Source organism: Ceratotherium simum, chromosome 29 (assembly GCF_057802395.1).
Source record: "Ceratotherium simum simum isolate JZ-2026a chromosome 29, ASM5780239v1, whole genome shotgun sequence".
Taxonomy (NCBI): Eukaryota; Metazoa; Chordata; class Mammalia; order Perissodactyla; family Rhinocerotidae; genus Ceratotherium; species Ceratotherium simum.
The window spans coordinates 25,566,187-25,591,925 of NC_141928.1; the positions used below are offsets into that span (position 1 = coordinate 25,566,187).

General features: G+C 45.6%; 1 protein-coding gene across 5 annotated transcripts in view; it reads right to left on the minus strand.

Moving 5' to 3' along the window:
• Positions 1-22,192, minus strand: part of PALM2AKAP2 (PALM2 and AKAP2 fusion) — a 327,255-nt gene extending 305,063 nt beyond the window's left edge. For 2 of the 5 annotated variants that reach the window (XM_087419325.1, XM_087419323.1), the window contains exon 1: positions 21,926-22,172. In XM_087419325.1, coding sequence (XP_087275451.1) covers positions 21,926-21,970 — 45 coding nt within the window. In that variant the 5' untranslated portion in view covers positions 21,971-22,172. Of the gene's footprint in view, positions 1-21,925 lie in introns of all 5 variants that reach the window. The other 3 variants (XM_087419326.1, XM_087419324.1, XM_087419328.1) reach the window with 2 other exon arrangements.
• Between the last annotated feature and the right edge of the window lie 3,547 nt (positions 22,193-25,739).

Consider the following 25,739-nt stretch of genomic DNA (forward strand, 5'->3'; position numbering starts at 1 on the left):
TATATATACCACAGCTTCTCTATCCATTCGTCCCTTGATGGGCACTTAGGTTGCTTCCAAGTCTTGGGTATTGTGAATAACGCTGCAATGAACACAGGGGTGCATGTATCTTTACGCATTGGTGTTTTCAAGTTCTTTGGATAAATACGCAGCAGTGGAATAGCTGGATAATATGGTAGTTCTACCCTTGATTTTTTGAGGAATCTCCATACTGTTTTCCATAGTGGCTGCACCAGTTTGCACTCCTACCAGCAGTGTATGAGAGTTCCCTTCTCTCCACATCCTCTCCAACACATGTTGTTTCCTGTCTTGTTAATTATAGCCATTCTGACGGGCGTGAGGTGATATCTCATTGTAGTTTTGATTTGCATTTCCCTGATAGTGAATGATTTTGAACATCTTTTCATGTGTCTCTTGGCTATCTGTATATCTTCTTTGGAGAAATGTCTGCTCAGGTCTTTTGTATGGGCATTTTTTTCTTTTAGAACGTTAAAATATTTATCGAGTGTCGGGCCCCACACCAGGCCCTTTTAGATTATTTCATTCTTTTCACTTTTTTGCACATTTCACGTTTTGTTTAGAATGAAAAAATATTATTAAAAATAAAAAATTCTTGAAGGCCAGCCCTGTGGCACAGTGGTTAAGTTTGGTGTGGCCTTAACCACTTAAGGTAGCCGAGGTTTGCAGGTTCGGATCCTAGGCAGGGACCTACACCACTCGTCAGCCATGCTGTGGTGGCAACCCACATACAAAATAGAGGAAGACTGGCACAGATGTTAACTCAGGGCTAATCTTCCTCAAGCAAAACAACAAAGAGGAAAATTGGTAACAGATGTTAGGTCAGGGCGACTCTTTCTCAGCAAAAAAAAATAAAAATAAAATAAAATAAAAAATTATTTGTCCTAGAAAATCTAAAGAAGAAAAATCAACCAGTTATGATTTGGGTGAAATCCACAGAAGTAAACTTTGCCAATCCTCTTTCCTCGGCCATCATTAGCATTCTAATTTGTCAGCTAACCAGGAAAATGTATCCTGGAAGTAAGGAAAGACTGGCAGGAAATTGACAAATTAACCTCAACTACAAAAAAGTCAACTGATACCTGCTTGATTTCATTACTACTGCATAAATAATAATGATTGCTGAAAAATAAGGGGAAAACAACCAAGTTCTATGATTTCAGCATTAGAATGACAGGCTGCTATTGGACGTGTAAATATTATTTTGGAGGAAGGAGCTATTGAAATGCAGATCCATTCAAATCCAGATTGATATTATGGCTTAGAGTTAATTAACTGAATTCCAATTGTGTGTAAACTGAATTTTAAAATATAATCAAAATATGTAGATGCTACTGTTTCTGCTGCCATGCCATGCTGACTATCTTATTTCCTTGATGTCAGGCTCCACTTCATGAAAGAAACTGCATTTTATGTAATGTATTTTCTCTAATGATGAGGTGACACAGACATAAAAACACCCAGGCAGGTGAAGATTTCTGCTTAACTCAGGGTAAAGCAGGAAATTTGGCTGCATCTTTAAGCCCCCTGGGGAAACAATCCAAGTGGTTTTGGCAACAGCAATGCCACAACTCAGCTATCCAACTCAGCTGTCAGAGCCAGGCTGGGAGTTGTCTTTCTCTGGAGCTGCCTGGGAAAAGGTGGAGCTTCAAGGGTAGCCAGACAGTTATGTTATGTGACAGTCTTTGATTTTCTTTGGACTCTATTGGCCTGGTCTGGGACACAGCCCCGGGGCTTCCAAGCTCCAAGGAGTCTATTTATGGCCACGGCCTTGCTTTAGACATCCGTTAATCTCTTTTACTTCCTTAACTCTCAAAGAGCTCATACCCATCAAATGCAGACACTAAGAATTCCAAGCCACTGTCTCCATCTCCTCTTCCCACAGTGTCTACAAGGGGAGGGAGAAGCAGGATGAGGGATAGGGATTAGGCCTGTGGTGCCTGCTCCCTCATGTTGACATGAGTTGCTTTTATGTATTCTGCATCCTTCCCATGCAGCTCATGGACACACCGTAGTTCCCTCAGCACCCGCATCAAGTTGAGCTGATGAGAGGACGGGATGGGATGCATCCAGTTGTAAAGCTTTGTGAAGCCTTCCACATCTCTGATCCCTGCCTGGCAAATCACCAGCATTTCAGGAGGTGAGGTAAAACCTTCTCCAAAGTGGTCCTCTCTCTGGCTTGGACCCAAGTGATCTCGAGGACCCCTGGGCTTGCATAACATACCCACCCAGAAATAAGGCTCAACAAGACAAAATCAGCAGAGAGTGGGGCACTGTTCGCCGGCAGGTACCCAGTCCGGCCAACAGCATTTTGATTCCAGCTCTGCCCTGACCTCCAGCCTCAGTTCTAGTAACTGGATTTCAGATGAGTCTTGCCATACTTACCCGTCCCATTCCCAGGGCTGGAAGCCCTGGCTCTAAAGCCTGAGCCTATGGCTGAAATCCTGCAGCCGGGTGACAGGCCTCCAGAGGCTGCTGGCCTAAGCTTGATTTATTTTCTTTTTCTTTTTTTTTAAAGTAAAGCAGAAAGGTTTCATTTTTATTGCAGGTATCCTGTGTTGGTGATCCATATGCACCATCTTCCATCCATTTCAACTGATCAACTCCATTTCAGCTGTTATCCAGAATCTTGAAGAAATCACAGTAGCCTCCATGTTTCTAAGCAATATACTCCTACTGCTATTTCTTGATGCTCCAGTTTTAGATCTTGACCAAGAACTTCCCCCTGGACAGACTGCTATCTCATCCTGCTGCATGGCCAGGTCCTAGCTTCTCCCTTTGCCACCATCCTGGAGAGTCCCTTCCCCTTTCTCTTGTCTAAGCTTCTCTTAAGGAGCCTCCGTTCTCCCCATTGGTACCTCCTGCCCCAGTTGGTGCTATACTTTTAGGACAACAGGCTTCCCTGCTGAGGTGACAGTTTTCACAGCAACCGAAGCAGAGCATGTTCCCCCAGAGTCTGCCCCATCATCTTGCTTTCTCAGCCTGCCCACCACAGCCCCCACCCCACCACAGCATCCTGCTGTAATTAACCAGACTGGGCTACTTGAAAGCTCTACTGCTATAAATGGCCTGAGTTCTTAAGGTTCATCCTCCATCTCCCTCTCATCACTGAAGATACCGACACATAAGCCAACTGTCTACATCAAGGCTTTGGGTCCTAAAATGTCATTCTTCCCTCCAAGGCAATTGAGATCCCCTATTAAAGAATACAGAGCCTCCCCTGACTGTAAAAGGAAACTGTACTGAATGCTCCATTTCTTACAAGTGTTTAGGAAATAAAAGGATATAAATAGATCTGTAGAAATCAACAATAATAAAAAATTTCTCCAGACTTAAAGATTCCATTCTGAGCAAATGCAAAGATAAAATTAAGATGACAGATGGGCTGGATCTCAAGTACTAACGCTGCTCAGTTGGTCATAGTAGCTACCTAGAGCACTGTGTTGAGAAGGATCCTGAAGCCAAATCTGAGGCTGGCAGGAAATAATTCTATGATCAGTTAGTGATACACAGGACCAAAGAGAGGCAGCACATGAGCCATTTATTTGCCAAACCTGGAGCGGTTATTTGCATGAGCTTTGGAGCCAGATCTGAGTTCAAATCTGCACTCAGCTACCTTGTCCTAGGCTAGTGTTTAATCTCCTTAAGTTAACAATTCCTCGCCTATTAAAACGGTGATAACAATATCATACCTCTAACAGAATATCGATGTGCTCATTAAATTTTTGCAAAGCACTTACCATAACGTGTAGCACATATTAAATGCCTAATAAACAGGAACTTTTATGATATTAGTTCTTTAGCTCTAAAATCAGTTCTCAAATGTAAACACCCTGAAATATGCTCCTCTGACTCAGAGGTTTGTTTACGTTGATTCCCACCTTTTTCTCAAATCAATAAAGCTCACGCTGGTGTGTAGGAGGCGCCGGGTAACGTTCAGCTGATGATTAATACAGCTTTTTTGCCCAGCGTTCTCTCCGCCAATAGCACCTCTGCACTGGCAGGCTATGAGGACTCTGAGGGGCTCCAGACCGAATTCTCAGCTTTGCCTAAAAATAAGCTCCCAGACTGAGTCACCCCTTTATTCCCAGGCTCCTCTGAAAGTTGAACAGGATGTCATAATGTCCAGAAATAGCCTCCACATTCCAACTCTAAATTGGCTTCCATCGGCTCTAAGGCTTTCAGCTGAAGTTGGTTAAGATGCTTCTTCCGGGTTTCAGTAGAAAGAGAATGATTTAAGCAATTATAAAAGCTAAAGGTGACCCCTACAAGGAAAGAACAGAGAGCCTTCAGGAATGTACCAGCTTTGGCAGTGACGGGGCCCTGGGCAGGCACTCAGGGACCTGGAGCGGCTCCTTGCCTCATCTTGCCTGCACTCTGGCACCAGAGCAGTCTCTGATAAACCACAGTCTTCAGTGGCTCCTGCCACCCATGGGACCAAGTCTTGGCCCCCATACCGGCACACCTGGCCTTCCATGACCCAGCACCCCTGCCGTTCTAGCCTCATTTCTCAGAATGCTCCAGCCACACCCAACTCCTTGTCATTTCCTGATGCTGCTCTGTTCCTTTGCAAGCTGTGTGCCTCTGCCCACTCTGCTCCTTTGGCCTAAAACTTGGAACAAAGAATATTCTCGCCTTGGTCACCCTCACCAGGCCTAGGCTACTTTTTGCCCCTTTGAGGAGGGCAGGAGGGGCTGGATTGGACCCTGGGGCAAAGCAAGGGGATCAGCAAGCCTTTGAGACTCAAGCTGCATGGACCACACTGTGGGGACCACACTGTGGAGGGGCAACAGGGCAGGTATGTCGGACGTAATGGAAAGAGAGCTGGCGTAGGGGGGTGGACAATGCAGTCGTGTATGAGCCTGGACAAATTACTTAGCTGAGCTTTTGTTTTCTCTGAAATAAAATGCAGAAAATAATACTTGTCCTGCTCATTGATGCCCCAACAAGATAATGGGAGCGAGAATTCTGTAAACTCTGCAGAGCCGTGAACCCACGAGGAATGTTTTGTTCATTATCTACGGTGAGTTGGGGATGACCCAGAGTCCTCAACAAAACACAGGCAGCCCTGGTGGCGGCTGAGCTGACGTTCTGAGCTCCTATGATGCAGTTTACAGCTCTGCCCTCTGTTTTGAGGTGGCTCTCAGGGGTTGCGAATGTTTAAGCTTTCTTCATTACACCTTAGTGTGAAACGCTGTTCTGGGCCTTTCGGGATAAAAGGCTTTAACTGGAGACAGAGGGTTATGGGATAGTGAGGGTCGTGGGTGCTAAACGGAAGTCATGAGTGTGAAAAAAGGGCAGAGGCTTGAGGAATTAGGGGCAAATGGCATCTACTACTGACAAGTCCCTGGGCCACTTCCCTTGGGACACATGTCTACCGTCATAGCCAGAAGCAGAGTAGGGTACAAATGGCCATCACTGTGAGATGCAGGCACCACCGGAGAACAAGCAGGGACCCTATTATGGGTTGAATACTCCAAAAAAGGTAAGCTGAAGTCCTAATCCCCAGTACCTCAGAATGTGGCCTTACTTGGAAAGAGGGTCTTTGCAGAGGTCATCAAGTTAAAATTATGTCATTAGGGTGGGCCCTAATCCAATACGACTGGTGTCCTTATGAAAAGGGGAAGTTTGGACATAGAGACAGACACACGTGGAAGACGAGGTGAAGACACACAGGGAGAAGATGTCCAACAACAAGCTAAGGAGAGAGGCCTGGAGCACATCCCTGCATCACAGCCCTCAGAAGAAAGCAACCCCGCTGCCACCTTGAGCTGGGACTTCCAGCCTCCAGCACTGCGAGACGATAAATTTCTGCTGTTGAAGCCCCCCAGTTTGTGGCACTCTGTTATGACAGCCCTAAGAAACTAATACGGACTCTATAATAATCCAGGAGCAAAAAGAACTGGGCCAGCCACAGCAGTCCAAGTTGGGTAGAACACTGATATGCTCATTTGGTGAAACCACAGGTGCTGGCCCCACACAGGACATTTGGGAACCTGGTGACCTTAATGTCAGAGGAAATTAATTAGAGATGGCCCACTTTTGTTTGTTTGTTTTTATTTTGAAATTCACATGGAACAATAATTAATCCCCAGGCAGCCTAGTTCCTATGCATGCCCCCTGCCCTGAGCGTCCAGAGCAAGGTAGGCAATGGGGATGGGGATGGCTTCTGCACGGCTGCTCTCGGCATGTGCCTGGTGGGGGGGGGGGTCATCGCTGGTCCCACTGCTCATCACTGCTTCTGAGGTCACAATGGGTGTCCAGCCCTCTCTCTTCTCGAGGGGAGAAGATCTCACCATCTCCCTCTGTAGACCTCCAGGAACCGGACAAACCAGGCTGAAAGCTCATAGTCTAACTGGAAATAGTGGATGCTCTCCAGGCAGAAGGGAGGCATCAAGAGTGGACTGATCTCAAACACAGTCCAAGCAGCCCCAGATAAAAAGGCTAAAGTTGGCAAAGCAACCATTTCAACTCAACAAGCATTCATTGGGCATCTATGATGTGCCCACTTCTCTCTCCTCTCTTAAGCTCAGGGAACCCTGAGCTGGGGCAGGAGGCTTCCCTTCCCTTGCTAAGCTGAGTGAGAACTTAGAGAGGAGTCAAAGGACACAAGCCAGCTGGGAGAGTGTAGATGGAAAGGAGTGTGGACGGAACCTGGAGAAATTTGCTGAGCAAGAGCCCCAAGAAGGTGGCGGGGTTACATCAGGCGAGGGAATGCAGGGAGCCTTCAAAGCAGGGGCTTAGTTAACAAAGAATTCAGGGGCGTCAGTCTGGTGGTGTAGTGGTTAAGTTCGCACGCTCTGCTTCATCAGCCCAGAGTTCGTGAGTTCGGATCCTGGTGTGGACCTACACACCGCTCATCAAGCCATGCTATGGCAGCGTCCCATATACAAAGTAGAGGAAGATTGGCACAGATGCCAGCTCAGAGCCAATCTCCCTCACCAAAAAAAAAGAAAGAATTCAGGGAGTCCAGGGATAAGCCAGAATTCAGGGTGTCTAGTTAAAGGTTTTTCATTAACCTCTAGCTGAAATTTAGCCTCCTCTTCAGTTATAAACATAAGCACAAGCCTCAGGAATATCATTAGTACCCGTGACTTTGTCATGAGTAGAAATCACAGGTCTTTTCATCACATTATAGTTGTTGGAGATGATTCAAAATATCATTTATGTTCATCAATAGTTTGAAATTGAAGTATGTATTAGAACTGCCACTAGATTTTATTTAACGCAATCATAGAGAAACATATCTGTTATCTACCACGATTTTCTAATATCTCGCTGACTGTATTTCAACATAATTGGTTACCTTTCTAATCCTACGTATTTTATTTTGTGCATTTAAGCATTATTCCGAATCTACAAGACTGCAAAGGGGCCCAAGACACAAAACAGGTTAAGAATCTTGCTCAAAGTCACTAAACAGGCTGTGACGCTGCGTAAAATGTACCGTGGAAAGCAGCATATAGGTAACAATGAAAATGACGCAGTCCTTGTCCTCAGGAAGCTTATAATCAAGTGGGGCAGAGACACGAAGTTACACTCTTGCCTCTCTCCTTGTGCTTCCTGCTGCTTCTTCCCATCAAACCAACTTCGGCACCTCCACTAGCCCATGTGGCAACTCTGCGGGATTTAGAAAAGACAGCCCTTTCTCAAAACACCTTTCTGGCACCTGCTGGAAAATTGCCCTAACAAACATACGAAGCCATAGCGGACCCATGTGAATGGGGCCCCGGGAGCAGCTAAAAGCCCAGGCTAAGGCCTGACTGTGATGAAGCTCTGCAGAGATATTAGCTGAGAAGTCTTCTTACAGACGTATGGCAGCTCCCTCCTCCCCTGCCCGTGAAAGACAACTCTAACCCATCCTGGTGTTCTTTCCCCAAACTCAAATGCAGCTTCAGAGATCTTCCCAAGATGGTGTTATGGATGCTACTACCCATCAGTCAGTTAACACAAGAGATGAAAACCATCTGCCATCCCAGGCTTGAGGCTTTACCCTTTTTGAGAAACTTGTAGTTTCATGGGAGATTCTGGAAAATAAAAGTCTTCAAGACTTAAAGGAATAAATCCTTAAAGATGAAAGTAGAGGCTTAAAGCAGTGAATCTCTAATGCTGAAAGTATGGAAAATACATTTGCTCAGGTAACCCTTGTGCTACACTATGCCAGTGGTTCTCAAAGGGGGTTATTTTGTCCCCCAGGGAACATTTGGCAATGTCTGAAGACCTTTCTGATTGTCAACACAGGGCATGCGGGATGCTACTGGCATCTAGTGGATAGAGAACAGAGATATTGCTAAACATCTTACAATGCACAGCACAGCCCTCCACAGCAAAGAATTATCTGGTCCAAAATGTCAACAGTGCTACAGTTAAGAAACCCTGCACTACACGGTTGGCTTCCCCTTCTCCAAGCAGCTGCTCAGAAGTAGCACAGATAGAGAACTGCAGGGTCAAGCGTATGGTGGACCAGCAGGGCAAAAGCCGTCCATCTGCAGAGTGAGCAACCATGAGTGTCCACATGGGCTCACTCCAGCATGTTCAAAGGGCCAGCCCAAGGACTGTATTCATCGTTTTTTAAACACGATTTCCCAACAATGGCTCTGTTATCTCCCAAAACCTTGGGCAATCTGAAAATATTTACTAAAGCACCAAAGTCCCTTCGGAAATTTCCAGGCAAATGACTCAAAATTACAGCTGGCCCTTCTGAACGAGAAAGGAAAGGGGGCAGAAATGAAAGACCTGACGATTCAGAGAGGCCAGCGTGGATCCTACTACGGCTGGCCATGGGCAGCCTTTACCTGCTGATGGTCACTGCACTCAGAAATCAAGGCACTGGCCCCATGGCCTGAGGACACTGACCCTTGGTGACAGGCTAACCAATGACAGAACAGATGGTCAGAAGCCATTCTTCACTCACTTCCTGCTCAGACTCAGGCAATGTGGTGGGTGTGTTCCCTGACTCCCATTCTGACACTTCACCCTTAAAATCCCCAGAGAGAGCAGAATGAAGGTTCTGGCAATTTCTGGGCAGAAAGAAAAATGATCTGGAGAATCATCAGTGCTTTTCTTCTACCCTCTCAGTCCCTGTCCATAGAAAAAATAGTTTTAAACATAATGGCTTATTTGTAGATGGGCCAAACCGTTACCTCTAAGAAATCAGATTTTCTGGTTTTCAAAAGAAAACAACATGCAGTTGGCTTAGACAGCAAGGCTATAACAAGAAAATTCTACAGCAGCAAAACTCACATGCGAGCTCTTCAGTAAGTATAAGCCTCTCATCACGGTAGCCCAGAAAACAGTGGACGAGTGTCTGAGATGTTTTGTCGTTCTGGACTGCCAGCAATGAGAGAACAGTTACTTCCTTAGCTAAAAGATTCCTAGAGCCTTAATGGCAAATGCAACGATAGAAGATAGGCTATCTCCAGCAGGAGTTGGCAAAGTTTTTCTATTTTCTGTAAAAAATATTTACAGACAGTAAATATTTTAGGCCTTGCAGGCCATATGGTCTCTGTTGGAACTACTCAACTCTACTATTATAGCAGGAAGCCAGCCACAGACAACACATAAATGAATGGGAATGGCTGTGTTCTGATAAAACTTCACGTGTGGACGCTGAAATCTGAACTTCATCTAATTTTCACATGTCATGAAATATTCTTTAAGAAAAAATTTCCAAACATTTACAAATATAACAATCATGTATTTCCCATAGGCCTTCTGAAAACAGGCTGGCCCATGGGCTATTGTTTGCTGACTCTTGGTCTAGACGGAAAATTGGAATTTCCATTCATTCTTAATTCTGAAGCTGCTATACAAAATTGATTTTCCTTCTTGTCTCATTGTGATTCTGAAATCATGCTAGTAAAATTGATAAATGAAAAAACAAACAAACGAGACAAATAAATCAACCGTCACAGCACTCTTGACCAAAATATCCAGGCTGGGAATGATCTAGTTGTGAGCACTGTGTGACTCATTCGCAGCATGCCACAAAGCCCCATCTTGCTCAATGCAGTATAAGATATATGGCTTGCTGAAGGCTAGCATTCCAGTGGTATTTCTAAACTCACCCAGTGTGAACAATCTCCTTGTTTAGTTTCTGCATTTTTATATTATTCAAAGATTGGGCCAAGGGAGGGGGTTGGGGGGTGGGTTGGGAAATGTACCAATTTCTGAAATCCAGTTGTCCAATTTCCTCCAAACCACATTAGGCCATTTCTTATTCTGCAGAAAAGATACGTCTAGTGAGTTTCTCGAAAACATATTAACGTATTGATGAGGCACTCTTATTTTTCCAATACATGCCCTATCCCCCTACAAACATATTACTATTTAAAACCAATGAATATTTGCACAGTCACAATGGAAGAGTGAAAGACAGACCTAGAAAAAGTGGGTTCTGAACTCGGTTGTGAATGCAGCATGTATGTGAAGGGGATGAGCTTGCCAGATAAAATACAGGACGCCCAGTCAAATCTGCATTTCAGATAAACAACAAATAATTCTTTTAGTATAAAAGTGTGTCCCATGCAATAAGTGGGCATCCCATATTCTTAGTTGCTAAATGTGATAACTCGAGTAGAGGCTAGTGAAAAGGGGAGCCAGGCTGGAGCAGAAGGTATTTCTTGGGGAAAAGGGAGAATTTGTTATAGGTAGGGGAGGGGGATTCATTATGAAAGAGTTACCCACCAAAGACTGGGACCCCAAGTTTCCTGTTCTGATTAACCCTCCCACCCCTAACTGATTCTTAGAGTCCTTAAAGTTGGGGTGCAAGGTGGGGCCAAGCAGAACTACTTACATTCCCATATTTGATAGAGTTTAAAAAACAGTGCTTCCTGGGGGGTGAGGGAGCCAATGGAACTGTTCTGTATCCTGATGGGCTGGTAGTTACACAAATCTATACGTGTTACAATTCAGAGAGGTGTACATCAAAAAGGTCACTTTTGCTCTATGTTAATTGTTTTTAAAGAGTGATTTCATGTGTTACTTCTTACAGAGAATTCACGAGTTCATCCAGCATGCTGGCTAAGGAACTGGTTTAAGTAGCAGTCCTGACTCTAACCCGAGACTATGGTTTTCTTACAGGGTCCCCACCCCAGAGGGCCCCGGATGGGCTCCTGGCGGGCCCACCCACCAGTTTGCTCAACATGCCTAAGCATCTCATATCTATATCTCACTTAGCTTCAAGCTGTAACACTACCACCCCATCACCCCCGTGTACTACTAGCTTTACAATTAAATCAAATATGCTGTGAAAGACAGAAGTGGAGAACTGGTGGCCCAGGGTGGGGGTTGAGGGGGTTAAGATGGGGAATGAATCCAGCCCACAGTGTGTTAAAATCTCATTATGTTTGGTTTGGCCCACACCGTGTTTAAATCATCGTGGACACTTAAACATCAACAAACTTCCTTCAAAAGCTGGATTTCCAGGTTCACTTGAAAAAGTAGATCTTGGGCTTGTATTCCCACCAAGTGCCAATCAGCTGGAGTTGAGTGCTGCCTGCTCCCTGAGGAGCCCGCCTCTCCAGGTCACCACAGTCCCAAGAGCTCAGCCACCATGTCAACCTGGCACTCGTGCACATCTGGGTTTTTAATACCTAATGTAAGGCATTCGGCAGGGTGTCTGGCACGTGGGAAGCTCTCAGGAACTGGGAGACCCTTCCTCCCTCCCCTCACAAGAAGCTACAGGATAAGCTACCATCTTTTACCTGCTTTCCGAGCCCTGGGGTGCCCTATCTCCCTATGGGGTAGATGTCCCACTCCTGCCCCTCCACTGCTAAGCCATTCTGCTTCCAGCCTTTCTCTGTGGACCTGGGCTTAGGGCAGATGGAGAGCTAGAATCATCCAGAGGCAGTAGCAGCGACATGTCAAGACAGAGCAAGATGACCGTGGGAAGGGGAGGGAGAGAAAGGTAATTGAGCAACTGAAATTACTTTCACCTTCGGCTCCTCTTCTCTGTGTTGTCAGAGCCAGTCCATTCTCTTCATTCTCTCCTATCAGATCCAATACTGATCGGATATCTATCATTCTTACTCCAGTGGGAATAAGGATGGGGGATGACCAGGCTACTGGCGTCTTATTTCTAGTAGTTGGTAGGATTAGAGAGTATATTCTCCAGTGCCTCCTTGCCTTCTGACTCAGCCCCACCAAACTTGCCCCGCCTGTTGTTAAATATCCTTTGGATTTTGTTGCGATGAACAGCACTAAATTTTGAACACTTATGCTCAGACTTCATTGTTCATGAACAAGGCTGCCTGCATACCACTTGGAAAAGAAAAACGGGGCACTCAGATGATTGGCTCATCCCTGTCCCACTGAGGGTTTTTGCTTGCCTGGATAAGCAGTATTTCCTTTCACGGCCACTCATGTTAGCTTCAAGCTTTTTAGATTTTTTTTTTAATTGATCATTTTTTCCCCAGCTTTATTGAGGTATGATTGGCAAATAAAAATTGTATATGTTTACCGTGTACATGATGTTTTGATATACTATACATTGTGAAATGGTTATCACAATCAAACTAACACATCCATCACCTCACTCAGTTACCATTTTTGTGTGTGTGATGATAACCCATGAGATTTCTCTTCACAAATTACAAGTATATAATACATTATTATTAACTACAGACACCATGCTGTACATTAGGTCTCCAGAACTTATTCATCTTATAACTGGAAGTTGTACCCTTTGATCAATACCTTCCCTTTCCTCCCACCTCCCAGCCTCTAGTAGCCACCATTCTACTCTGTGTTACTATAAGTTCGACATTTTTTTTTTTTAAGATTCCACATATAAGTGAGATCATTTAGTATTTGTCTTTCTGCATCTGGCTTATTTCACTTAGCATAATGCCCTCAAGGTCCATCCATGTCACAAATGGCAGGATTTCCTTCTTGTTAAAGGCTAAATAATATTCCATTGTATATATATATACCACATTTTCTTTATCCATTCATCTGTCATCGGACACTTAGGTTGTTTCCATATCTTGGCTACTGTGAATAATGCTGCAATGAACATGGGAGTGTAGCTATCTCTCTGAGATAGTGATCTTATTTCCTTTGGATGTGTGCCCAGAAGTGGTATGGCTAGATCATACTGTAGTTCTATTTTTTATTTCTTGAGGAATCTCTATACTCTTTTCTACTTTTCAGATCTTATATGTCTCACAGTCCCACTGTGGCAGGGAAATTTTCAAACCACTTCCCACGCCATTAGAGGCGGCAAGTATTATCAGCCCAAGTTGACAAGTCAGGCCATAGAAACTCTGTGTTTAAGACCAACCAGGAGCCTGGGGGAAGCCACGGGATTGACGCCACGCCTCTCGGCTAGATCCCGGCCTTTCTATCATGCCACATGTGAGACATGCATACTATCTCAACTGCCCAAATCCTAAATCCCCGTGTGGTATTTATTGGCCTCAAAGTTGTTGCCATTATTGCTCAAACTCAGAGACGATCCCCTTGCCTAACACCAAAGGGTTAAGTTTTCAAGCATAAGTTTTTCTCTTAAGAATAACATTTTTTTATAACCCTCAAAGTTTTAAGTTTCAGCCCTGAATTTAAAAATAAAGTGAATACTCAGATGACTGGTTATAATTTAGAAAAAGGGGGAAAAAATCCCACCCACCTAGAATAGTAAGTAAACCAGTATAATTCAGCAAAAAAGTCAGAGCAGGTTTTACAAATGCCTTGAAGAGATTTGGGAGTGTACAGACTGTCAAGAGCCTGGAAGCCCGCAGGGCAATGAAATAGGCTACCCGAGGGGAAATGATGGATAGGAAGATGTGTTCTAAGGTCAGCCTACGGCTCTTTCATCTACAGCTAAAGCTTTTATCTTGGGGACACGTGTGGCTTTTCTTTCCCCTTCCATGTTATGCAAGGGAAAGGTACCAGCTTCCCTATTCCTTTCTTCTAGCTAAGCTCATATGAAGCTATAGAAGCATCGATATGAGAATCAAAGACTAACACCAAAGTATTTTTATGTTCAAGCATTATGTAAACTGGCTATAGGCCTGTCTCTGTCTGTCTGTCTCTGTGTAATTAATAATCTCCTTTTGAAGATTTTAATTCAACATGAGACTAATGAAAAAGACTGACATAATAATCACCCAAGGGCACATGTAGCTCCAACATGCACCACCCCACACAGACCTCTGCTTCTGCTGGCATTTCCTGTCAGAAATAGGTCTCAGCTGTGTGGGATTCGCCCAAACCCACAGCACTTCTGTGCAAACCTTCCTCTACAAAGTACCCCATGCTGTGAGGCCATTACCCACAGTCTGTCCATGTTCTCTTAGGTCTCATCCTGTATAGTGGGGCCTCTGTGCTTTGTGTTTTAAGGTAGATAAGAGTCTGGATGAGGCTGAATCCTTCTGAAAATGAAGAGTTGGCTCAAACAATGGATGCTACAAAGACGGGCTAGGGAAGCCTGTAGGACATCTTTGTGAGAATAAACTCCTCTTTGATACACCAATGACAAGCCGTGCTTGTGTACACACAGACTGGCTTAGGAGGGTCATTAACCATCATTAAACAAATGAAGCTCGGTTGCTGCTCATCCTGGCATCCTGCTCGAGTTGCCCACGTGAGAAGCAGCTGCATTGAGAATCAGGCCTGAGGGCTGGAGGGGCTGCCATAAGATTGGCTGATCTGCTACAGGACTTCTCCATCTATAGCATCATAATATGTATCATGCACCTCTCTCAAAGGGCCTCCCACGGTACTGCTCGATATCTGCTCTACTGCATGACTTCTTATCTCACCAAGGTGCCCCATAGGACCTCCCCAAGTGAATTTTGTAGCCCATAGTTTTGATCAGCCAATCCCAAGTATACTTTTCAAACAAGTATCTTCAAGTGACCAACAGACAGAAATTTCACCTTATTTAAATAGATTAAAACAAGTACCCAAGACAAACAAAGGCTTCCTCTTGATCAGCCACTTGATGTGAGAGGAACACAACTACATCACTTTCAAACTGAGCTATGTGTAGGCTCTCGAATTAAGATTGAATTCAGTCTTTCATTCTATTTCACCTCTTCACGATAGACACATCTCAGAAACTCCTGGGCATGTCCCAATGGGCAAGCGGCACTTATCAAGACCCAGGCCAAATCTCCCTTTACCATTGGTCTTCCACCACTTGACCAGGGGTTCTCTGTCTGTAGTCCTCAGAAGAGCAGCCACAGCTGGGAATAGCATCCCCCGGGAACTTGTTAGAAATGCAAACTCTCAGGCCCCACCCCAAACTCTGGGAGGGGACCCAGAATCTGTGTTTTAAGGAGCTCTCCAGGGGATCCTAAAGCACTGAAGTTTGAGAATCATTGTCCCTCACCATTTCCGGCAAAAAGTCTATGCCCAGTGGCAGATGCTGCAATTATTAGAAGTCTTGAGCCCAGCTGGGTCTCCCTGCACTGTTTATTAATTGAGGCTGATAATAAATCAAAATCATCTCAAACATGGATGACATGTGATAGGCTCAGCTTTCCATACCTTGTTCTTAAATATTCTTCTATGGTAACAGGAATTTCCCACATCAAAGTACTGATGGTCATTTCAACTTTTCTGTTAATTTTGCGACAGCAATCACCTACCGAAATGTGAATATTTTGAGTTACAATAATGTCAATGATTGAGAGAAGCTCACTTAATATCAAAAGATATAGCAAATATACACTATTTTTCCAATGACCCAAACATTTGGACACCAAATTCGCAAAGCCCTGGCGAAAATGCACCCAGATTTTGTAAATCTTGAAAGATTTAGGGGGTGCTGGCAGTGCTACTTCATCGCATCCTTATGAAATCCATAAGTCCATGCATAAGGAGAGCACCTTGTCAAGTTCAAAGCTCCACCTACATCTGGAGGTCACAAAAGGTTGACCTGTTGACCAAAAGGAATTTTGCTGTGTTCACGAGTTGATACTATTCTCTTTTAAATGGAAGATCTCACATCTTAAAAAAACAAATTTCTGGCTTCTCATGAAAGTCAGTTGATGCGACAACATAGGACTCACGTTCTCACATGGTATGAATTAACTGCATCTTAACTGAGAAGTGGCATCTGCTCTCCAGGTCCTCACAATTTCCCACTCAGTCTGTGTCACTCACTTATGTTACATGCTGCCCCCTGGAGCCTTTTGAGTTTGCAACCCCTATCTACTACAAACAACCCTTTTCATTGTTATTATTAGCATCCTCCTGCATTGGAAACTCTCAGTAGTTACTATATTCATCTGAGATTGCCCAGTTTGGCAAAAATATGGAAGTTAATAGAATTCATCTTTCATTCTTTGTGTCCAATTTCTGTTTAAAGATGCACCAGTTATGATTTGTTGAGTCACTTATTATAAACAGAAAACTTCTGCTGAGTATTTTCTGTATCTTTGTTCCAAGTATTTCCCATGAAATTTATCAAATAACCTTCACAACAATTCCATGAGGTGGGTATTATCATTATCCCCATCTTATAGATGAGAAAACCGAGGGACAGCAAGGTCATACAGACACTAATAGAAAGGCCAGGACTTGAGCCAAGGCTTTTGGACATCAGAATCCATGCTCATAAGTCGCCAGATTGTGTCACCTGGGCACTCCCAGCCCAGGAGACCACCGTCTCCACCCATCAATGCCCATTTGCTGTCTAGTCAATGTTACACCCCATGATGACCAACTCTTACTGTCAAGCCAGAACAACATCTGTATAAGGGACCGTTGATGAAATGTGGGTAGTTCAAAGGACCAACAGCAGGGATCCCCAAAGCGTTGGGCAGTCCCAAAGAAATGCAGAAGCACCAAGACTGAGCCCTGATTTTCCTTAAATATTGACAAATCATAACCCACAAGTCCCCCTGCTTGGCTTTTTAAATGAAGACTGCTGTATTTCTCAGGGAACTAGCCAGAGCAGCTGCTCTTTGGCCCAAGAGGCTAAAGCCTGAAATGACTCAGAAGTACGAAAAGGTGCCCAGAGAGGTGTTTGACCCTTGCACATGTTTGTGTAAGGCCTACCTTGGCACTCCCAGACCTAGCAATGACCTTGAACGGGCCCAAAGTGGCAGCTATCTGCTGGGTGGCCCTGCAGACTCAGCCACCAATGTCCTGAGCAAATCATTTTTTAGGCCTAACTTGGGATTTCAGAAGCAGGGTATCATGCATGTCTCTGAGACGGAAGAAGATAGCAAATGAATGGCCAGGATCTTCAATTCTCCAGTCCTTTTCCAGTTGCCTGCCAATGACAGAGGTTCACAAGGACATGTACAGGGATGGTCCCCACAAGAATCACAGGGTTTGTTACTATAGGGCTTGCGTTTGGGTCTCCAAACCCTCTGAGGGATCCCTGACCTGGGAAGCTGGGCTGGGCTGAATCACAGCTAAATTGCAGCAAGGACTTTTGCCCAGGCTCTGCAGGCCACCTAAGCACTCTGGGTCAAAAGCAGCCTGATTCGCCTCCTTGGCCCCTGGTCCCACACTCCAACTGTGGTAGTCAAGGCCTTATCACTCCAAGGCAAGAAGAGGCATTGAGAAATGAACCCAAGGAAACGCCAAAGTATTTCTCTGCAAGAGAGGGCAGAGGCAGCCTAAGCTACCCACCTACATCCAGGCCCTCTCAGGACACAGAATGGAATCAGGTGGGAGCCACAGTCCACTAACTGCATGCTCTGGGTGAGAGTCTCAAGAGGAGGAGGGGCCCAAAGTGAGATCCCAAAAAGGGCAGATTCCACAGAGGCATGTCCAGGCCCGCATACCCCCAAGCTCTTCCCTCTCCTCCCCACCCAGGACTCTAGCTCAGCAGGATCCTAGTGGCAGCTCCAGCCTATGTCGGAGTACCCCTCCAAGGCCAGATGTGCTATCATGTTTCAGCACATGTGAACACACTCATGTTGGTCCCTGGGGCTGGCCTGAGGCCTGTCCATATGGCTCTGAGAGCTTTTGCCCAAGGTCACCTCCGTAATGTTTAGTTATTGCCACACGTGCCTAAGGAAGACTCTACTCCTCTCGGATGTGCCGATATAACATCCTCCCCCAAGGTTGGTTTCCCTTGAGATGCAGTGGCTTCTTCCCCAAGGGAATGCTACTCATTCAGTTGGAACTTACATCCATGTTTCCATGCACTGAAACCAGCTTGGAAGACTCTCGAAAGAATGTGGGCCTCTTGGTTTGTCTCGGCCTTTCCCAGAGCTACCGAATCAGTCTGCTTCTCCCTCGTTGGCTCACACTGAGGCTGCTGGAACCACGTGCACAGCACGCTCATGGAGAAAGCATGAGATGTTGCCACCATCTTAGGGGAAGCAATTCAGGGCAGTAGTCAATATAGGAGCTCCAGTGCCCTGCAGTGTGCGTTTAGAGCCTGGCTTTGACACCATCTGTTACTGTTGTGTTCTTTACTTATAAAATATGTATACTATAGTAGCCCCAACCTCATCTGCTTGTTATTAGGATTAAATGACACAATACGTGTGAAAATGCACTTCACTCTTATTACTGAGTTGGTGCTTTAGCTACTGACTTAACCTCTTCATGCTTTTGGCTTTCCCTTTCTTATTCTAAGTGTTCCAAATAAATAATAAAGAAACTAACAACAAACAAATAAATAAACACCTTCTGCTAACTGGGAAGGTTACTGTGTCATTTTATTTTTTTTTTACCCAATCATCAGGACAGCTCAACTGTCTCCTCTCTGGGGAAAGGGTCCACAACTCCTCAGGGTGGGTTCACCTGCTCCACGTGTGTGCTCATTTGCATAAGTACTCCTGGCACTGTAGAGTAATTGTTTACGCATTTTCCTATTTTTTTCCATTAGATTATTAACAACTTGAGGTTAAAAAAAAAAAAGCACATTACACAGTACCTGGCTGAATAGATAATGTTCAATAAATGGCAACTGTATTATTATTCCCTGGAATTATTCACATTCATTCTGCTACAGTGGCATTTTGGTATCTTCTAAAATTACATCTTTGAGAGTGTCCCTGTAGATGAAAGAAGCATCTGGAAGTAGAGACAGTTGTCAAAGATGGATTTGCTCTTCTTTTGGCACGAAATAGGAGGAGATTCATCTTTCCTCATTGATTCGTCTCTGGACTCAGCTGGAAGATTCAATTAAAGCGCCATAGTTTCTGAGTCCTTCATTCTGTTAGGGGGAAAAACTCCCACAGGTGATCATGTGATAAATAGGTCACAGGACATATTCCCTTTCAAAACTTAAGTGTGCAAAGGGTAAAGTCTTCCCTCTGATGGCTGACACTTGGGGACACCGACTTTTTGGTGTTGCCAGTACCTTCCTAGAGGAGGCACTCTGTAAATACCTGCTGAATGAATGGATGGATGAATCTTCAAGTGACCTCTCTGCACCTGTGTCTGAAGCAGCTGGGAAAACGGCCGCTGGGCAGAGCCCTGGCCTCCAGCCAGAGTTAAAGGAAAGGATGAAAAAGGCTGTTGAGACTCTTTCTGCTTCAGAAATGTTGCCTCTAACCCTCACAGGACAAGGCAGCAGTGTAGACAGGAATTGGGGGCTCTGCCTCAACATCATCTAATGACAACTGCAGGCCAGAGGCTTTGCCTGCATCATATCTAAACCCTACAACCAGCCCATGAGGTAGAACTCATGAGCCCATTTTACAGATGAAGGAACCGAGGCCCAGACTAAAGATTGTCCAGGACCCTCCAGACTAGAATCCCCATCTATCTGCTCTGCCTCTCAGAGAGGAAGCCAAGTGGGTGAAGAGGTGAAGACTTGTTCTCTTCCTCCTTCACATCTCCAGAGAGACTTCAGGAGTGCTAGACTCTGGCGGCAGGCTTTGAGCTCCTGAGGGTCCCCTGAGAACTCTAGGAAGGTGTCAGAGAGAGGCAGGGTTTGCCGAATTTGGAGAGTGTGCACTAGGCCAAACCATGGCATAGAACTATTTACTGATGTGGTCACAAGCCCTCCCTTCCTCTCCTTGTCTCTTTTCTCTCTCTCCCTCTCTCTCTCTCTCTCTCTCTCTCTCACACACACACACACACACACACACACACACACACATGCAATTAGAAAATCTGAACTGATAACAACGTACATATTCATTGAGGCTGGTACGTTCATGAGAATCATCAACATGTTCCCAGGTACAGGACAAACTCCATTCCATAACTGAATAGGCACGAGTATTTGTGTTTATTCCGCTTATACATTCAAGAGAATTCCCAAAGACCCGCTAGATCTTTCTTGCAAATCCACTTGGCCCCTGCTGGGATTATCCAAGCCCTCTTGGAAAGGGGTGGCCCCAGTGTTAGCTGCCACTGGCTCCCCGTTCAGAAAGCAAATCCTTTCATGGGGCTCAGCTGTTCCTCAGGCATCCAGCAAAGCTGGTCATGCAAAGGCAGAAAATGTGACAACTGTTGGAAACTTCGGCAGCAGCCAACGGGAGCAACTGAACGTTCTCTGGAGCAGCCACTTCACGGACGGTTAAAGCAGCCTATTATTCAGTTTATATAAAACACCCACCAGCTCCATGGCACCAATAACTGAATATCTCCATTCTTACCAAGTTCATGACATACTGGCCACACTGCCTTGCCACTAACTTTAGAAACCATAAACAACTTCATTAGCCATCAAAATACACATGCATAGAGGGAAAAGGAAAGAAAGGAAAAAACAGCCTTCCTGAGTCCTGAGGACCAAGTTCAAAGATTGCCTGATAAGCAAAAAAACCATAGCATTTCAACCTCACCAACAAACATCTCTCTCACTTCGGTGGTACCGTCTCCAAGACATTTAAGATGTGAAGACTTTGATAAAGAGGGTCTCAGAGCCATGAACACCACATCAAATGCTTCTTAAAAAAGAAGGGCCTGTGTGCATTTTCCCAATAAAGAATCTGTCCAAAAGATTTTGAAAACACTTTAATACACTTTGCTTCCAAAACATTACGTGCTATTTCTCCAACAAATTTATATGTATTTCCAGGGAACTCGTGGACAAAAAACTAAAAAAACAAAACTCAGCTAGAAGAATGTCTAGAGAGTTTTTTACGCCAGTATGTTAACAGACCTTCTCTTTTAATTGTTACTGTTTCATACACAGCAGTAATCATGCCCTCATCAGCAAAGGAAATATATAAGCCAGCTGTGGTGGCTCCAATAAAAATACCACATCTGTGGATCATTGGCAACACTGTGGCAAGATTGCTCACATCTAGGCAGTCTCAGAAAGTTCTCTTTTAGACCCAAGATGCAAATAGGTACACTTTTCTGAAAGTGCATATAAACTTGGCCAGAACTCGTTGCTCCTTTGTATGCTGAAAACAGGTTTTCAGATTATCCACACCCATAAGAAGGACGCTCTCTTGGAATATTATTCCCAGGACCCAGTTATTATGAAAAGTCCTCAGACCCCTCCAGGGTGGTGGTTTGCGCCAGTGCCCTTGTCAACATCAAATAGAATGGGGGAAATTAACACTCCCGGTTTCGGGGAGGAGGTTCTACCGCGTGGCTGGCAGTGGAGCTAACTGATGCTTTTCCACTTAGCAGACCAACGGCTTCCGCAGAAAGGATGGCAGCCACCCTCCCGGTCACCGTTCTCTCCGTTCTCCACTGTATGAAGTCAGAGTATTACTGAGCACTGGGTGATAATATTCCAGGAATCGCCCCCCACGCGTCTGTTTAGTCTTTCCCAAAGCCCAGTAGCAAGCATCTTATTTCGAAGCCAATCTTCCACATTCACATCCCCAACCCAAAGCGCGCCCTGGGGCTTTCTATCTCCAGATGTATGAAAGAAAAAGCACCGTAGCTGATCCTTGACAGACTTTTATCCCCAAAACACATGTCCTGCGGCTACTGTGCTGGAATGTCGATGGCCCCCAAACACTCGGGGTCCCCTTCTCATCCCAGACAATAAAGCCAGAAAATAAAATGAAAGTGGACTTACTGCTATGGCTTGCAGCCTTTCCTTGTGCAATTCCGCTTCTGCCATCCTGGAGAAGGGCACACAGGGAGGGGAAGGAAGAAAGAAAAACAAAACACACGCTGTAGTCACCCAAGGAAATTGATGGGCACCGGGGGGCTTTGCTAGAACCCCGGGGAGAGTCGAGAACGGGCGGGGGGTCCGCTCCGGGGGTGGCGGACAGAGCTGTGCGCACCGCTGGCTCGCCCCGGCTGGCTCGCCCGGGCTCAGTCTCTGGCCCCCGCCCGCCCCGCCGCCTGGCTGCGCCCCAGCGCCGCCGCTAACTGCATCTCCCGGCCGCCGCCGGCCGCGCCAGTCGGAGACGTGGGCCGCGGGCAGCTGCCGGGAGGGCGCGCTGGCCCCGTGCTCGTCCTCCGCCCTGACGTCTCGGCGTCTCGCTCCGCCCCTGGGGTGTGGGGGACCGCGACCGCGGCCCCGGGCGGCTCTAGGCGGGCAGGAGATGCCGGGGCTGTCGCCGCGGGGGGAGGGGTCCCCAAGGCACTGACGGGCGGCGCGCGTGCGGGTGGGCAACTGGGGCGCGGGCGCACGGCGAGCCACTGGGGCGCACGGATGGCGCGCCTGGGTGGACAGGCGCTTGCTGGGCCTGAGCAGGGCGAGGTGGCGCCTCGGCGGAGCAGATGCCACCCGAAGGGCCTCAGGCATGTGCCGTTACGTGTGGGCTGCAGCCACCGAGTGTTCTGGTCGCCTTCTAGCTCATGCCAGATGCTTGGGCTCCACGTGGGGACATTTCCCATAGGGAAGGGCTGCCTCGCCCACGTGCCTTAGATGGCAGGGTCGTCAAACATTAAGTCGGCTGAGGGCAGAGTACAGCTCGAAACAGCCCACCCCTCTGTGAGGCGAAACGTGGCTTAGAAGGACAGCGAGTTTGCAGTCCTAGGTGCTCGGCTAGGCTGGGCTTGACAACTTATTAGCTGTGAAACTATGGGCAATTCGCTTAACCACTCTGAACCTCAGTTTCCTCATCTGAAAAACCGAGTGTCATCAGTGATGAATGAGATAAAGTATATAAAGGGGCTTTGTAAAGGGCAATCTGTTCTTATCATTATCCTGTGACATTCTGGGCTGAAACTGTGAGTGTCTTTACTTCTGTACACAGTCTCTGAAAGGAAAAGTAGGATCTGGTCCCAAAAAATACTTCATCTATTCTTTACCCAAACAGGAGACAGTACTCAAGTACGTCTTTTGTGACAGGCCCTGGGCTGGATATGAGAGATGGATAAGACCCGGTTCAAAAGGAAATAAATGCTAAAAACAAACAAAATACTTCTTTACATTCAGGAGGGACCTGTTAAATTCCCAACATTCATAAGGAAACTTTGCCCATAAAATGAAATAAACACCAAAAAAAAGAAAAAAACCCATTGTGACCTCTTTAGATCCTTGATGAGTCCATAAACGCAAGACTTAAGGCATTTTAAAAGGTATCACATCAAATTTCTCCAAATCACCTCTTTCCTAGGCAAATTCTTGCAATTCAACTAAATTGCCTTTTCAACTCCCATGGAGGTTTTACCTGTCACTTGATGGGCAATCACTATTGTGCCTGCAGATGGAAGCAGTCACCAAAACAGTTTGACTGGTTGATTGTTTTCCCTTCTCTTTCATAACAGGTGTAGGTGGAGCTGTTTGTGTCGTAAATCCGAGCCGATGCCAGATTCAACATCCCACTCCAAGTATATCCAGAACTTCTTTCTGGCTGAGACCCATCGCTTTCTTCAAAGGCTTCCTTTTCTCCTCTCTTCCAGCATCAGCTCCAGCAGGACAAGTCCTTTGCGGGTTGTTTGCTCACAAATAAACAAAGCTGTTATTACTTCAGCAGAGTGCCTATGTACCCAACAAGAGTAGAGAATAACAAGATGAGGAAAGTGAGGCCAGTGCGCTTGAGGGACTCAGCCAGAGTCATAGAGCTGGGATTTCCACTCAGCTCAGACTGTCCAGAGCTCATGTTCTGAAACACTCAGCACCAGGCTTGGCCAGTGAGATGGAGGTGGGGCAGGCCCCAGCGAAAAACAAGAGAACAAGAAACGGTCCTTGTCCCCCAGCTATATAGATATTAAAAAGGAATAGAGGAGCACAACAATGTGAAGGGACTTAATGTCACTGAACTGTACACTTAAAAGTGGTTTAAATGGTAAATTTTATGTTATGTATATTTTATCACAATAATTTTTTTAAAAAGGAGTCATGCAGGAGCAGACGGGGTGGGAGAAGGGCCTGGGCACCCTTTGGAAGTGACCAGTTGGAAAGCTCTGAATCTCAGGATAGAAGACTCAGGACTGGGGACACATATCTGGGTGTCACCTACTTTGAAGTTACAGCTAAAGAAATGAGAATGGCCATGGCGAGAAAACAGAACAAGAAGAGGAGAAAACCCAGGAAAGGGGGCTGAGAACGTATCACCTGAGAAGTAGAAGGAAAAATCAGGAGAAACGTTTGTACCAAAAGTCACAAAAGGAGGAAAGCGGTTTTCAACAGGGTCAGATGCTTCCAAGTGTCAAGAAGGATGCAGACTAAGAAGAAGCCATTGGCTAGGGCAGTCAGGAAGCCATGGGTGACATTGGGAGAGCAGTGTGTGTGGAGTGTGAGCCTGGAAGCGATTACAGAGAGTTGAGAATGAGTGAGAGCTGAGGAAGAATAATCCATGAGTACAAATCACTCCTTTCAGATCTTTGGATGTGAAAGATGAAGATGGTGGAGGGAACAGGAAGGTGGTCTATGGGGAGCAGCAGGTGAAAGGTTGTTAGGTCAGGTGAGACTTGAATGTTTCAGGACCAAAGGGAATTAGACATCAGAGAAGTGAGGCCAAAAACATAGTCAAAAGGGAAGACACGAGTTAAGTCTCAGTTTAGCTCAGAGGGCATCCAGATGAGCACTGGTGGCCAGTTTAGCATTGGAAAGAAGGGGAAATGAAGCAGCGCAGAAGTATGGAATGGGTAAAGACAAGAAGAAATTTTGAGTTGAAGGAGAGAGAAGTCGAATGAGTCAGTATCAGATGGCCTAGTTTTCCCAGCTGATGGAAGTGTCATTGGTTGAGACTGATGGGGTGGGGGTGGGGGGACTTCAGAAAAATAGAAATGGTTTGTAAAGAAGCTGTCAGAAATGGGAAAAATTAAGACATAGTTCCCAACCAGAAGTATGCATTGGAATCTCTTGGGGCACATTTCTCTGAATACATGTACAGAATTAAATTTCTACGGAGTGAGGTAGGGGTTAGGAATGGATTTAGAACCATTGTACTAATTGAGTTTACTAGGAATAGGTAAAAGACTCATGGCCAATTGTATGTACTTCCTCGGTGGTTGTTAACAGCCTAAGACCCATGACATGCAGTGGTTGTGTTTACTCAGTGTTGAGGACTGTCAAAGCAGGTAGAGCAAAAAGTCAAAGGACAGAAGAAATTCAGAATGCTGGACCCTGGGATTTTGTCCAGGTGGAAGTGTAACAGACTCTTCCATGTTTTTTTGAATGCCCAATTTGTGAACCACTTTCCATCTTTGGGAAATTCTCATATTATGAGCCACAGTTAGAGTCAGAGCCACGGCCCATCATAGAAGCTGAGAAATGCCAGACACTTACTTCTCCAGATCCCCCAGAAGCTATGACATGGCGTGCAGTCTGGGCTCAGTCAGGCCCGTGCACCTGCCGAGGATCTTGAAGACACAGCATTAGAGAATTCTTTCAGGCTGGTAGTTCACCTTTGGTCCTGCCCATTGCCCAAGCCTCCTTCTCTAGTCTTCCCAGCTATTCTGTGAGCTACCTAGTACACTTTCAATTCATT